The following is a 15,126-nucleotide window of genomic DNA, read 5'->3' as shown; positions in this document are numbered from 1 at the left end:
CAATTCCATGATGATTTTGACTTTGTCCATGTCAGTTGCAATCCCATGTTGAGAGATGATGTGTCCCAAAACAACTCCATGGGTGACCATGAACTGGCATTTTGTTCGATTTAGGGAGATGCTATACTCCCTGCATTTGATTAGTACTGCTTCAAGACATTTGAAGTGGTCTTTTTTGTTTGAATGGATGCACAAATCATCCAAGAAGACCTGTAAAATCTTAGTCAAAAATGGCTTGAAAGCTGTGAACTTGACTCACTGGAATGTGGCTAGGGTGTTACAAAGGCCGAATGGCATGACTCTATATGCAAAAATACCCCATTTTGTAGCAAATGTTGTTTTTGATTGGTCTCTAGGAGCAATTTGCACTTTATTATAGCCACTAAAGCATCCAAGAAGCTATATATTTCAGAGCCTGCCACTTTTTCCAACATTGTTTCTGTTAAGGGTAGGGGATAGTGATCCCTAATTGTGGCGGCATTCACATTTTTTAAGTTTACACATATTTTGAGCTTCTTGTTGCATTCAGGCATAATGATGATGGGTGAAACCCTATCAATGTGCTCTATCTCATAGATGAATCCGGCATCTAGGAGTTTTTCCAGCTCATCTCATAAACCATGGTGCCATATTTAGGATTTGTGTGATAAGGTCCACATACCTTCGGGTGAGCACCTTCCCTTATAGGTATCGTGTGTACTGCCACGTATGGTGAAATTCCTTTCATCTCTTTGTATGACCATGCTAGGCAGTCACGGTATTCCATTAGGAGTGCTTTGAGTTTGGTTTCACCTTCTTATCGAAGCTCTTTCCCAATGAAAACCAGTTTTTCTTCCTGCCCTTCAAGGGCGAGGTTTATTGTGTGTGTTTTTGCCGGTCCCTCATAGATTGAAGTTTCTCTAATGCTATGAGTTTCTTGAACTTCAAATTCTCTTAGTGCTCTTGGCATTACTATTGGCGCACTACCACTTGTGTAATTCTTGAAGTATTTTGGCACTTCTCGAAGATCGCGGCGGCCTCTGATGGTGTTGAACTAGCCTAACATGTGCCATGTGTACTGGGTGGCATAGTTGCATTTACCAATTTGTTAGGCTCTTCTTGACTTTCTTTTTTTGAAGTCTCTTGATCGAGCTTCATCCGCACATGTGGTTTATGTTTCTAAAACTTCTTACGTTCGGAATTGTAGGGTAACTTTTCCACCAGTAAGGTGTTTCCAAGTAAGGGTTCATTTGCTGTGCATACTCCTTCCAGTCCCTCAGGGGACCATTTAAGAGGTGGTGATTCTAATTTTGAGGGAGGTGGCTTTGCAAGGTACAATTCAATGATCCTTGTTTGGACTCGTTTGAATTCATTGAAGCGTTTGGCCTGGCTTTTTTGCGATTTCCTCCTTCAACTGATCTTCTGCTATTATTCAACTTTGGAGGTTCAACTTTTGGGAGTTTGACTGCCATTAGGGCATGCAAAATGGCTAAGTCATTATCAAATATTTGATCTTCAATTTCAGCATTCTTAGCCTCTGTTTTAAGGTCCCAAGGAAAATCTGAGTCATCATTGGTATGGGTACCTTCTTCAGGTTCATTATCCCACTCGAGGTCAGCCATAAAGAATGGCATCTCTAGATTGATTGGTTCTTCATGTGAGTGGAGGATCTACCTATAGCACCTTAGCATCAATCTGCAAGAAGATGGGGTCTAATGAATGGCAGTTGTCAATGGTTGCCAATGTTTGTATCTACTTATTGAATTGCTTTGTGAGTCACCCGCTATGGCATGCTGTTGCAAGGGAGCTGATTTGCTTGAGATTATCGTGGATGATGTGTCATCCAATGCTTAAGGCACAATTGGTTTTATAGCTCTGTTCCCACATTCACCCTGACTGCGGTGTCGCGATTCTGGATTGTTAGTCTATCAGTTCCCCAGTCATGGAGGACTAATGCTTCCCGTAACCAAGGACATCCTAGTAAGATTTGATAGGATTTTTTGGGGAGATTCAAGCTTGTGAATTGAAGGGAAAAGCGGACTCCTACGATCTTTGTGGACATGCCATTTACTATTCCCAAGGGTTTTGCTCATGAATCATCGACAAGGCATATGTTAAAATTAGCCTTTTGCATTGGTGGGAGACCCCATTCTTTGTAGAGCTGCTTTGATAGGATATTTACACTTGCTCCACCATCCACTATGGCTTGGACTTCATTATATGCCTTGTGGATCAAAGGCACAGTAATGTTGCATATGTCATCTCTCTCACATGTCTGCGTAGGGATATCTTCAATGTCATTCAAAGGTGGAGGGGGATTTGCGAGTTCAATCCATCCTTTGAAACTCTCCCACAAATTGGGACAATTTCATAGGAGGATTCTGATGGGAATTGACATAGGGCAACTCAGGATGCTAGAGAGTGCAGCTCCTTCAAGTTGACATGGTGGTACATTATGTTGTGGAGTCTGTTGTTGGAATAGAGGCTCAAGTATTGTATCAATACTTTGTGGCGCCAAGTCATGGATTGGGTCTTGAGCTTGTTTCTCAACCTCAAATTCCTTTTCTACCCATTGTTGAAGTGCCTAAAAATGAGCCTTCTCCACCTCTGCATTTGGATATGGAGCTTCTCTTATTTGAGGCTCGGGAGTTGATGTGGGTGAGCTCGGCTGCTCATTGCTTGGCAGAGGTGGAGGCACTTGTGCTTTCTTTTTAAGAAGTCGCTTTGGTTGGATTGGAATGTTAGGGTACTTGGTGGCCTCTTTCTGTTGGCATGTAATTACATTTACAGGTTGTGATATTACACTTGCCGGGACCCAGACTTTGATGGTCTACCCTATTGATGATGATTGGGATGTCAGGCTTAACTTCTGTTTGTTGTGGGCTTTATTTTCCAAGTATGTCCTATGCCACAATCTCTACAAAGTGGTTGGAAAATAGCTGGGCTACCACGATGAGGGCATTCTGCAATCCGATGATTTTTGCCACAACCGTAGCACTTGATTGGTGAAGTTCCAGTTTTCCCAAGGGGCGCCTGCCTTGAGTGTTATTATTTCTTTGATTAAAGAAATTGTCAGCCTCTGCATCGAGGTCGATATTCCCATCATTGTCGCGATGGCGTCTAGCCATGTTGTGGCATGGAGGAGTCAAAGGGAGTGATTGAATTTCAGGGGGGGATTCGGGGTAGAGGAATGTCAAAGGCGGTGGTTGCAGTGGAGTTGTATGTAGATTTGGTGAGTGTTGGAGTTGGAGGCATTGGCCGGAACGTAGCTACATGCAGATTGGGTGAGATTTGCAAAGGGTGTTTGTGCCGCAAGTGCAGGTATGGATGTAGTTTTGTTGGGAGAGTTAGAGTGGTGTTAGTTTGTGTAGGGACCATCGTGTTAATAATGTGCCTAAGATTGTCCTACGTGTGTAGGGAATTATGCCGATGCAGACGGATCGTTAATCGGAGGTCACGGCGTGAAGATACGAGCAAATTTGTGCGAAATAAGGCCCATATGGGGGTGCGAATGAGTGAGTGCTAGGGATGCCAAAATGGCGTGAAATGGGTGGAAAAATACCCCATAGCATGGTGTTTCTGTTTGTGAAATTTGGGTTCAAACGGGGTCCAGTTTGGGTCCCAATTGAGCGAGTTACGGAACATTTAAAGTTAGAATTTTAGGGGTCCTTTAGGTTTGAGTGTGAATGGAGTTTGAGGTTGAACTAGGAGTTGAGGTAAATTCTAGTTAGAGTAACGAATGGTTAGTTTAACTCAATCAGTTCAATTAGTCTAATTGAATAGTTGCTTTGACAGACAATTAGTCTCTCTAACCAAGATTAACTAAACTTTACCTAATTAACTAAACCACGGTTAAATTCTCCTAAATCTAGTAAAACAAACCTATCGTAGTTAGCACAAACATAACTACAGTTACTTTAACCTAACCCTAAGTTTAAATGAAACCTAACCTTAACCTAACCTAACTACACTAGGTTAGAAGTCTGGTTTTTTTAAATTAATAAATAAATAAAACAAATTTAATTTAATTTAATAATTAGGGGGGTTGGCGTTCACCACCGGCGAGGGGGGCTGGAGGGTAGGGTAGGGTGGAGGGGAGGTGATGCGAGGGGGAGGGAATAGCGAGGTGGAGGAGGGCGGCGAAGGGGTGGGTGAAGGGGCGAGCGAAGGGGCGGGGAAGGGGCGAGCGGTGGCACAGGGAGGGGGTCGCATGGGCGGTGGCGAGGGGGAGAGCTGGCGGGGTGGGCGGTGGCAAGGGGGAGAGTTGGTGGGCAGGTGGTGGCGAGGGGGGAGCCGGCGAGCTGGGCGTTGGCAAGGGGGAGAGCTAGCGTGGCGGGCGCACCGCCGCGAGCTATGCCAGCGTAGTCGAGCGCTGTGCATGGGCGTCGGGCGCCTTTGTGTGCGATGCTACCCTTGGCAGAGCTATAGATTTGCAAGGGCTTAGGCCCTTGCCATAATAGATTTATTAGGTAGTTTTTAGGGGAGGAGCAGCCGGCGAGGGGGGGTAGAGAGAGAGAGAGAAGAGGGAGGGGGAGGGAAAGAGAGAGAGAGAGGGGGAGAAGAGAGAGAGAGAGAGAGAGAGAGAGAGAGAGAGAGAGAGAGAAGAGGAGGGGGGAGAGAGAGAGAGAGAGAGAGAGAGAGAGAGAGAGAGAGAGAGGGGGGGGGGAGGGGAAGAGAGAGAGAGAGAGAGAAGAGGGAGGGGGAGGGAAAGAGAGAGAAAGAGGGGGAAAAGAGAGGGGAGGGAAAGAGAGAGAGAGAGAGAGAGAGAGAGAGAGAGAGAGAGAGAGAGAGAGAGAGAAGAGGGAGGGGGAGGGAAAGAGAGAGAAAGAGGGGGAAAAGAGAGAGAGAGAGAGAGAGAGAGAGAGAGAGAGAGAGAGAGAGAGAGAGAGAGATAGAGAGAGAGAGAAGAGGGAGGGGGAGGGAAAGAGAGAGAGAGTGTGGGAGGGTGGGGGGGGGAAAAGAGGGTGGTGAAGGGGGTGAGGAAGTGGTGGAAGGGGTGGTGGAGAGGGAAGGGGGGAGAAGGGTGGGGGTGAAGATGGGAAGGGGGGGTGGTGGTGGAGATGGAGGGGAGGGGGGGGAAGGGGGGTGGTGAAGGGGGTGAGGGAGTGGTGGAGGGGGTGGTGGAGAGGGAAGGGGGGAAAGGTGGGGGTGGAGATGGAGGGGGGGTTGGTAGAAATGGCAGAAGGGGGGAGGTGGAGATGGAGGAGGGGGGGTTGAGGGGGGGAAATGGAGGGAGGGAGGGGGGAAAAGGGGTGGTGGAGATAGAGGGGAGGGTAGAGGGAGAGATGGAGGAGGGGGAGATGGAGGAGTGTGGTCTGGTGGAGGAGATGGAGGGGGGTGGAGGGAAAGATGAAGAAAAGGGGTGGTGGTGGAGGGGGGTGGAGGAGATGGAAGGGGGGTGGGGGGGAATGGAGGGAGGGAGGGGGTAAAAGGGGTGGTGAAGATGGAGGGGAGGGTGGAGAGAGAGATGGAGGAGGGGGAGGGGAAAAAAGGAAAAAGAAAAAACTTGATGGACGGAAAACAAAAAACTTTGACGGAAATCCAAAGGGAGGAAGAGATGGTCACCTAAACGCTCTCCAAGTTGTTCTCAATGTAACGGGATTGTTAAGGACCAATGGATGATGGGTGGATGGCTAGGTTATCGTCGAGAGATGGGCTCGAAGTCACTTACCATGTGAGGATGGGAGTAATGTGGTGGTCGATGGAGAGGGAGGAGTATCTTGTGTAGGGCTCAGAATGGGGAAGAGGATGGAGGCAAGATCTGAAAGAAAAAGTATGAGAGGGAAGGAGGGGGAGCTGTGGATTTAGTCAAACACATATGCACCTTTGAATTTGTCCAAGTTTGACTAGGGAGGTGGTTTTAATTTTTTCTTTTGGGTTATGGCATTTAGAACCTTGAATCATCGATTGCCCATAACTCTTGGTGGTTGTGTTAGAATGTGATTCCGTAAAAAGGAGAAATGTTCAGAATTTCAAGCTCTACACTTTGACAACCATCACATGGTCTGATTTATTCCTTAAGGTGTTGTTTTTCCAGAAAACATGCATTTTCCTAAACCGATAATGAAGAGTTTCAGCTAGGAATTATTTATTTATTTTTTACTTGAGCTGGAAAAAATTTTAGCTCTCCTAGCTCTTGAGTGATATGTTCATGAAAGTTCAAAGTAGTTTGTTTTTTACACATACCTACATATGTTTACTCGTTACTTGAGATGCCAGTCTCCTCGACAGCGATGCCAAATGTTGGTAGTATAGTGGTAAGTATTCCCACCTATCATGCGGGTGACCCGGGCTCATTCCCTGGCAGCGGTGCCAAATGTTGGCCCTTTCCCACGACTTTGACGAGAAGAACAAGGGTATTCTCAGTATGCAAGGTTTCGAGGCTTTTTGTCACCTACAGATATATCAAGGTTGCCGTTTGTAGTATATGTGTAGCTTAGGACCTCGAGTCATGTTTTTATGAGAGATGTAGGCTTAAGTGTGGTAAGTAAACATAGTGCATGCGTGTGTAAAAGGAACATGGATCATCATGGTTGAGGTAATGAAGGCTTTCGTCTTCATTGGGGGTTGCAGGGTTTAGGAGGAGTTTAAGGGTCAAAAGTAGGTTCCAGGGTTTAGAAGAGGTTTCAGAATTAGAAGGAATTCCAAGGTTTAGAAGGAGGTTCCAAGGTTTAGAGAGAGGTTCCACGATTAGAAGGAGTTCCAAGGTTTAGAAGGAGGTTACAGAGTTTAGAAGGAGGTTCTAGAGTTTAGAAGAGGGTCCAAGGTTTAGAGTAGGGTACATGGTGGAGAACTTGTCTCCCTTGTAGATCATGGAGGTTAAGGATTGAGGAACTAAGGGTTTAGGGGGAGCATAAGAGTGGGAGAGGAAGAAGGTGTAAGAGCATAGGGGAAAGGAGGGAGAGAAGGAGGGAGAGGAGGAGGAGAAGAGAGGAGAAGGAGAAGGGAGGAGGAGGAGGAGAAGGGAGGAGGAGAAGGGAGGAAGAGGAGGAGGAGGAGAAGGGAGGTGGAGAAGGAGGGAGGGGGAGAGGGAGAGGATGGGTTGCAAGGTTAGAGGAGAGGGGAGGAGGAGTTACAAGGTTAGGACATGCTTTTGGACGTGGAGTGCAAGGAAGCATGGACACTTGAGACAATTGCTTGGAATACCAAAGTAGAACTCAACACAATGCCCCAATGAGTGTGGGCTTCATTCCATTATGGGGTATTTATACAAGTTGGAGAGCTTCTCTCTCTACATGTAGGAATTGTAAGACATTCTCTCTCTACATGTAGAACTTGCATATAGAAGTTGCATGTAGGAGTTGCATGTAGAACTCGCTTGTAGAACTCGCATGTAGGAGTTGCATGTAAAACTCACATATAGAACTCACATATAGGAGTTGCATGTAGAAATTGTATGTAGAACTTGCATGTAGAACATGCAAGTTGGATTTCAAGAGGAATTATTACAAGCCTTAGGCAAGTACAAGCGGAGCTTTGCTACTACTCTACACACACATTCTATTCTACCTAAGTTCATGTTGGCACAGAGACAACATACTCCCAGATACATGTTGGAGGTGGAGGAGGAGGAGGAGGAGGGAGGAGGAGGAAGATTGAGGAGAAGGGAGGAGGAGAGGGAGAGGATGGGTTGCAAGGTTGGAGGAGAGGGGAGGAGGAGTTGCAAGGTTAGGACATGCTTTTGGACATGGAGTGCAAGGAAGCATGCACACTTGAGACAATTGCTTGGAATACCAAAGTAGAACTCAACACAATGCCCCAAAGAGTGTGGGCTTCATTCCAATATGGGGTATTTATACAAGTTGGAGAGCTTCTCTCTCTGCATGTAGGAATTGTAAGACATTCTCTCTCTACATGTAGAACTTGCATGTTGGAGTTGCATGTAGGAGTTGCATGTAGAACTTGCATGTAGGAGTTGCATTTAGAACTCGCATGTAGAACTCGCATGTAGAAGTTGTATGTAGAACTCGCATATAGGAGTTGCATGTAGGAGTTGCATGTAGAACTCGCATGTAGAACCTGCATGTAGAACTCGCATGTAGAACTCGCATGTAGGTGTGGCATGTAGGAGTTGTATGTAGAACTTGCATGTAGAACATGCAAGTTGGATTTGTAAGAGGGATTATTTCTAGCCTTATGCAAGTACAAGCAGAGCTTTGCCGCTACTCTACACACACATTCTATTCTACCTAAGTCCATGTTGGCACATAGACAACATACTCTCAGATCCATTTTATTACCTATCCTTGGGTTATGGCTTATTGTGATGAGCACGTACCTGGGTTGCCATGCTTTTAGTTCAGTGGCTGTGGAACTTGTGTCGTGCCAGTCGATCTTGCTGTAAAGCCTTGGCACCATACAATTTTTGCTTAGTTTCCAGGTAGCCTGTATCCACCATTTGCTGGAACAGAGATATGTGGCATGCTTCTAAGAAGATCACTCTTTGATAGAGTCGGCTTGTAATCTAAGCATCGACCCTTTCATTGGGATTGAAACTGAGTGGAGGAAAATGGGAATCGGGCGAATTAAGTGATCAATGTTGCCGCGCATTATTTGCTCATGCTGCTGAAGTGCTCGAACCATTGTGCCTTGGATATTTCATTCTACACCAGAGTATGGTTCGATCATTGGCCAATTAATGGTTCAATCTTCATCCAAAGTGTGTATGTTGGCTTCCCATTTTTTACACCGTGGAACTGCATAGAACTTGGGATGGGTTCTAAGACATGGAGGTGCACGTAGGTACTCCTTCAAGAAGATTACATCAAAGAGAGAGGGGAGGAGGAGTTGCAAGGTTAGGACATGATTTTGGATGTGGAGTGCAAGGAAGCAAGGACACTTGAGACAATTGCTTGGAATACCAAAGTAGAACTCAACACAATGCCCCAAAGAGTATGGGCTTCATTCCATTTTGGGGTATTTATACAAGTTGGAGAGCTTCTCTCTTTGCATGTAGGAATTGTAAGACATTCTCTCTCTACATGTAGAACTTGCATATAGAAGTTGCATGTAGGAGTTGCATGTAGAACTCGCATGTAGGAGTTGCATGTAGGAGTTGCATGTAGAACTTGCATGTAGAACTCGCATGTAGGAGGTGCATGTAGAACTCGCATGTAGGAGTTGCATGTAGAACTCACATGTAGTGCTCGCATGTAGGAGTTGCATGTAGGAATCGTATGTAGAACTTGCATGTAGAACATGCAAGTTGGATTTCTAAGAGGGATTATTATTCTTAGCCTCATGCAAGTACAAGCGGAGCTTTGCCATTACTCTACACACACATTCTACACACACATTCTATTCTACCTAAGTCCATGTTGGCACAGAGACAACAATCACAATGGACAAAAAGTCTTGTTGCTGCGATATCCAACTTACACACTCTTGAGAATCTTTCAACCATACCTACAACCATGGGTGCACACATAATAGCAATCCACTAATCATCATCCAAGATGGATACTGCCACACCCAATGAGTAATGCACATGATCCTCTAACAGTTGATTCCACTCAGGTACACCATTTGACAAAATGCCACGAACCAAGCTAGAAGAGGGTGAGTTAAGCAAACAAAAATGTACACTCCATGCACAAGGCTTTCCATTCCGAGTAAATTTTGCGAGTAAATTTTCTTGCGAGTTTTCAAGTTTTTAAGGTATTTTTATGTGCGAATTTTATAGCTAGTGCTAGTTATAATTCTTACATATCACCATGCAAGCATAAATAATAATAAAACCAAGCAATACATTTCTTAAACACAAGAAACACTCAATGGAAACCACAGAGCTAGTTCTATTAGAGGACAAGATCTCATCATAAATACCTTGAATCAATAACTCATCGCAATTAAGCTACAAATGCAAGCAAGCATTAGCCAAGAATTGTTGCATTCGTGCATTTGTTTAGCCAAGCATAAATAGCTTGAAGCAAATAAAAATGTACACTCCATGCACAAGGCTTTCCATTCCGAGTAAATTTTGCGAGTAAATTTTCTTGCAAGTTTTCAAGTTTTTCTGGTATTTTTATGTGTGAATTTTATAGCTAGTGGCTAGTTATAATTCTTGCATATCACCATGCAAGTATAAATAATAATAAAACCAAGCAATACATTTCTTAAACATAGGAAACACTCAATGGAAACCACGGAGCTAGTTCTATTAGAGGACAAGATCTCATCATAAATACCTTGAATCAATAACTCATCGCAGTTAAGCTACAAAGGCAAGCAAGCATTAGCCAAGAATTGTTGCATTCGTGCATTCGTTTAGCCAAGCATAAATAGCTTGAAACAATAGCTCACCGACGAGCTTTCCTAGATGGCATTTTGGGGTTTCATCTAAAGGTACCCATGTTTAGAGTCGTTTTCAAGGTTTTTAGGCCTTTTGAGCTCATTTCGAGTGTCAAAGAGGTCAAATTGTCATGTATCAAAAGTTTTGTTTTGTTCCAAGGAATTTATACCCCTCTGGCACCATAGTTCAAGCTTTGTTTTGTTCCAAGGAATTTGCACCAATGGAGCAAAGTAACAATGGTCATCCATAGGTCAAATATTTGAACATCAGTAATTTCTAGTTTTGTGGGATTGAACATCAGTAATTTCTAGTTTTGTGGGAGATGTGTCTATTTGTATTGGGTCCTCTGCATGTAAGAATACAAGTTGTGCATATAACAATTTTCCGAATTGAATGGGCTTTGGGTCCCTTTAGGATTTGACTTATGGGGGTATTTGAACTGGGGTCTAATTTGGTTATTGTAATAGACTGTGCTTCAATTTGGTTAACCTAAATAGACCAATTGATTTCGACTATGATAAATGCGAAAAGGTAACTCAAGGTTGATGTAATGCAACCAAACCGTAGCTTCATAAAAGGCCACCTTGGCAATTTGCGGTCATAGTCTCAAAAGAGGGCTGACTTGACTTGAGTAGATACCAACGAGTTGGACATCAACTCAACCGAAGATGTACGTAAACCCAACCACGATTGTGTAAAGTGGTGTTTTTGGCCAGGAGACCGGGAGAAGCGGTACGCAACGGGAGGATGACCGGAGAAACCGGTGGGTGGTCGACCGTTCAAAAATTGCAAGAAGCGGCATCTTTGAAAACTCACACAGAGCATCGCCATCGCCATCGCCATCGCCATCGCCATAGCTCTACCAATTGCAAGCTCTTCCATCGCCATAGCTGCCAAGCTCTTTCTTGCTTGTAGATTTTCTGAATGGGCGCAGCTTCCACTCAGATCTGCTTCCCCTGAACCTCAAGTGCAGACGCCTTGCATCCATGGCGTCGAGGCCCTCTCACAGATCCCTTTGATCGCCTTTGATCTCCACCTTCTGGTGGTTTCCTCTCTTTCTTCTCGGCCTTTTCGGTAAGAGCTCCTTCACGGATGCTTCGCACTCAGTTGCCTTCCCTCATGAAGTACAGCATTTGCGCACCGGCTGCATTTGAATTTTCTCCTTCGTCCACCGGCTGCATTTGAATTTTCTCCTTTGTGCACCGGCTTGCATTTGGTTTTTCTGCTTACCCTTCCCACCTTCGCTTTAATGCAGGATGCGCAGTTCTTTCATAGTTTTCGGACGAGCATCCACGCATAACTTTTGAACACACAAGTATGGTGGCACCTCCAGAAGCGAGATCTCTTTCAGACTCGAAGGTGAAGGCCACTAGGAAGCTCTTTCACTCGATGTCCGTCCAACACATCCTTCTGACTCGCAGACTTTGCTGTGCAGGGTTCTGTAAACGAGGAAGATCATTGCCAGGATGATAAACGCTGGACCTTGAAAGATTTTGATATTGGAAAGCCTTTGGGACGAGGCAAGTTCGGCAATGTCTACCTTGCCAGGGAGAAAAAGGTTCTTTCTCCTTCTCTTGCTCTTTCTGTGTCGATGAGCTGAGCCTTTTAACAGGTTGCTTAGGCACTTGCTAACGACTACTACGTGCATTGACAAACAGAGTAAATATGTGGTCGCCTTGAAAGTTCTTTTCAAGAATCAGCTACAGCAGTCTCAAGTGGAACATCAGTTAAGGCGGGAGATCGAAATTCAAAGCCATCTTAGACATCCTAACATACTCCGCCTTTATGGTTACTTCTATGATCAGGTTGGGATCAAACATCCACAGCTTCTCCTATCCTATGCCCTCCGTACAGCTGGGAACTCAGCGAATGCCTTTGTTTGTTCCTTGCAGACTCGAGTCTATTTGATTCTTGAATACGCTGCAAGGGGAGAGCTATACAAGGAACTCCAACGCTACAAGGTCTTTAGCGAAAAAAGGGCTGCCACGGTGAGGCTGCGTGTTGTCTGTTTGACTCACGATACGATTATCCATTTAGAAAGAAATTGAATCGCCCTGAAGCTCCGATGTCTCCCTGCGCAGTACATTGCATCTTTGGCCCGAGCTCTGATCTACTGTCATGAGAAACACGTAATTCATCGTGATATCAAGCCAGAGAACCTGCTCATGGGGCTGAAGGTATGGTGGAATGTTCCTTGGTTTTGGATGTGGTAAAGCTTGGTGAGAGTTCCGTTGCATATCAACAAGTGTTCGGCATGGGATGACAGGGGGAATTGAAGATTGCGGACTTTGGATGGTCAGTTCATACCTTCGACAGGAGGCGAACCATGTGTGGAACTTTGGATTACCTTCCTCCTGAAATGGGTATGTGTATTTCCAGTCTCAGAGAGAGAGAGAGAGAGAGAGAGAGAGAGAGAGAGATTTAATTCGTGTGCTTGAACCGCAGTGGAGAGCAAAGATCACGACGCTGGGGTAGATATTTGGAGCTTGGGAGTACTATGTTATGAATTCCTGTTTGGAACACCGCCATTCGAAGCAGCCAAGCACTCAGACACCTACCGGAGGTATATATATATCTTTCCGAAATTTGCACTATTATGGTCTAAAACCATGTCCTTGCTGCGTCCTCACAGCAGTACCCAACCTTGCAGGATTGTCAAGGTCGACTTGAAGTTTCCTTCGAAGCCAATTGTTTCTCTTCAAGCAAAGGATATCATCAGTCAGGTATGTTGTTTTTTAGTCATTTTTTATCTGACATATCTCAGAGAAACTTCGAATGTCATACCTTATGCCATGATTCGAGAGATGGAGTTCCCTGTTGCTATGTGCATATGAGATGCGAGTGTAAGGTAGGTGTAATGCTGTTTTATTGGTATGACATGTTCCTGTGGCCTTATTTGTGCAGCTGCTAGTGAAAGACTCCTCTCAACGGCTTCCACTCCAGCGTGTCCTCACCCATCCCTGGATTGTGGCAAATGCAGATCCCAGTGGTGTCTATGCAATTTGAAGTCTTTGTGGTGTGCAGGAAATCTTGAAATTTTGACAGGGCTTGTCATGTCTATATTTATCCCCAGAGCCCTGGATTTCATTCGTTGATGCCTCATCCTGGTTTTGGCTTCTTGCCACATCACCTCGATGTAAATTATTGGCTGGGCTTCTTGTGAAAAATGGCTCTCTTTGTGACAGCTTTCGTAAGAGATCAAAGCTTCTTAGAAGAAGATCCCAACGTTGCTGTATTTTTCTAGCACAATGGAGTCTTGATTTTGAATTTTAACGTAAACTTGCAGTTTTTCCTTTGCAGTGTGATGATATAATTTATTCGTTAATATCAAAGTAAGGTTTGATTGAGTGATCGCGATGAGTGCACAAAGAGCGTTAAATAAATTGGTACGACGCTAGCATTAGCTTTTGGGGAGAGGGCAGAGAAGGTTGATGGAAACATTTGAAAGAGATATGTACATTACGCATGAGTTGTCCGTTTGCCCTTTGTTTGGCGGGTTGTTTTCTCATTCTTTATTCCTTCAGGGAATGAGTTGTCGAAAGGACCAGGCCTCCAATCCTTAGTGCTTTGGTAGAGTCGGAGCGACTCAAGACAATAAATATCTTGGGATGCAAGTTACCAATACATGGACGAAAATCGCCACACAAGCTTGAGCAAAATATTGAAGTGCAAATTGCTTCAATGGCAGGAAGCAAGAGCAGAAAAGTCGAAGAATAGATTTAGTACTCCCATAGAAAAGATTTGACATTAAGATTTATGGCAGATACGGCTAGCTAGCTAGCTATTATTATTTTTGATGACGAGAACTCTAACGCACTTGCTTTCTAGCGAGATTGGTATGTTAAGAGGTTGCAATTGATGTGGTAAGCGAAAGATAGTGGTGGGGGGGGATTTGTTTCAAAGATATCTTGTTCATTTAAGCAGTTTGGGAATTAGTAGGTTTGGCTAGGAGGACATTTATTCTTTAAAGTCTTCATGCTTGCGCTTTTCATAAGACATCCTAATTTTTGGAGCTTTGAAAGGTGTAAGTAGGCCCACCTACACCTCACCCCTTGCTCAAGTATGCCTTGGATTCAAGGAGGGGATTGTTCCTCAATTCTTTGTAGATAGGATAGGATATTTGGTGAAGGTTTGCTAGTTACCTAACCTTATAAGGTAGCTAGCCACTTTGTTAGGCATTGGAATGCCATTGCAAGCTTAGAAGCATTAAGTTTGGGGAGACTTAGGACTTGCTCTCAAGATTGTAAAATAGGCCACCATCCATGTCAAGGATGTTTAGCTTCCTCTTCTTGCCTTATAAAATAGGGTCAATTCATTAAGAAAAGTTGTCTAGATTTGACTTTATTCTCCACCCTCCATAGGTCAACAATCATGTCAAGGATATTTAGCTTCCTTTGCTTGCCCCCTTAATAAGAAAGTCATTGTTATTGGGGTAACTAACCTATGGAACAAGGATGTTTGAACATAAGGGAGATTTGTTCCATAGATAAGAAGGGCATTAGCATCTTGCTCATTTAAGTAGTTTGGATAGCACTAGGCTTTAGCTAGGAGGACATTTTGTAAGACACCCTACATGACTTGATCTTTTGGAGCTTTGAAAGGTAGAAGTGGGCCCACCTACATGTACCCCACCCTTGGCTCAAGGAGCAATGGATTTGAGAGGGGAATTGTCCCTCAATTATTTATAGATAGGGTACAGGGTGATGAAGGTTTGCTAGTTACCATTAAGTTTGGGGAGCTCAACAACACTTACTCTCAAGAATGTAAAATAGGGTCAGTTCATAAGAAAGGATTCAATTTTGTTCTCCACCATCTATAGGTTGTTGGATCATGTCAAGGATGTTTAGCTTCCTCTT

The 15,126-nt window shown here is 44.4% G+C and overlaps 1 protein-coding gene across 1 annotated transcript; it reads left to right on the top strand.

Annotated features, from left to right (window-relative positions):
• The first annotated feature begins 11,112 nt into the window (after positions 1 to 11,112).
• Positions 11,113 to 13,495, top strand: LOC147880952 (serine/threonine-protein kinase Aurora-2-like). The gene is made up of 10 exons (XM_087402319.1): positions 11,113 to 11,344; positions 11,526 to 11,629; positions 11,706 to 11,828; positions 11,929 to 12,075; positions 12,163 to 12,258; positions 12,352 to 12,447; positions 12,537 to 12,633; positions 12,716 to 12,833; positions 12,921 to 12,993; positions 13,175 to 13,495. Exons 2-10 carry the CDS (start codon positions 11,588 to 11,590, stop codon positions 13,274 to 13,276), a joined length of 894 nt encoding a protein of 297 aa, XP_087258445.1. The 5' UTR covers positions 11,113 to 11,344; positions 11,526 to 11,587; the 3' UTR covers positions 13,277 to 13,495.
• Positions 13,496 to 15,126: the final 1,631 nt, after the last annotated feature.

The sequence above is a fragment of the Dipteris shenzhenensis genome, chromosome 31 (assembly GCF_047967505.1).
Source record: "Dipteris shenzhenensis isolate YYH24624 ecotype China chromosome 31, Dip_SZ_1.0, whole genome shotgun sequence".
Lineage (NCBI taxonomy): Eukaryota > Viridiplantae > Streptophyta > Polypodiopsida > Gleicheniales > Dipteridaceae > Dipteris > Dipteris shenzhenensis.
This window is presented reverse-complemented; position numbering and strand designations above follow the sequence as displayed.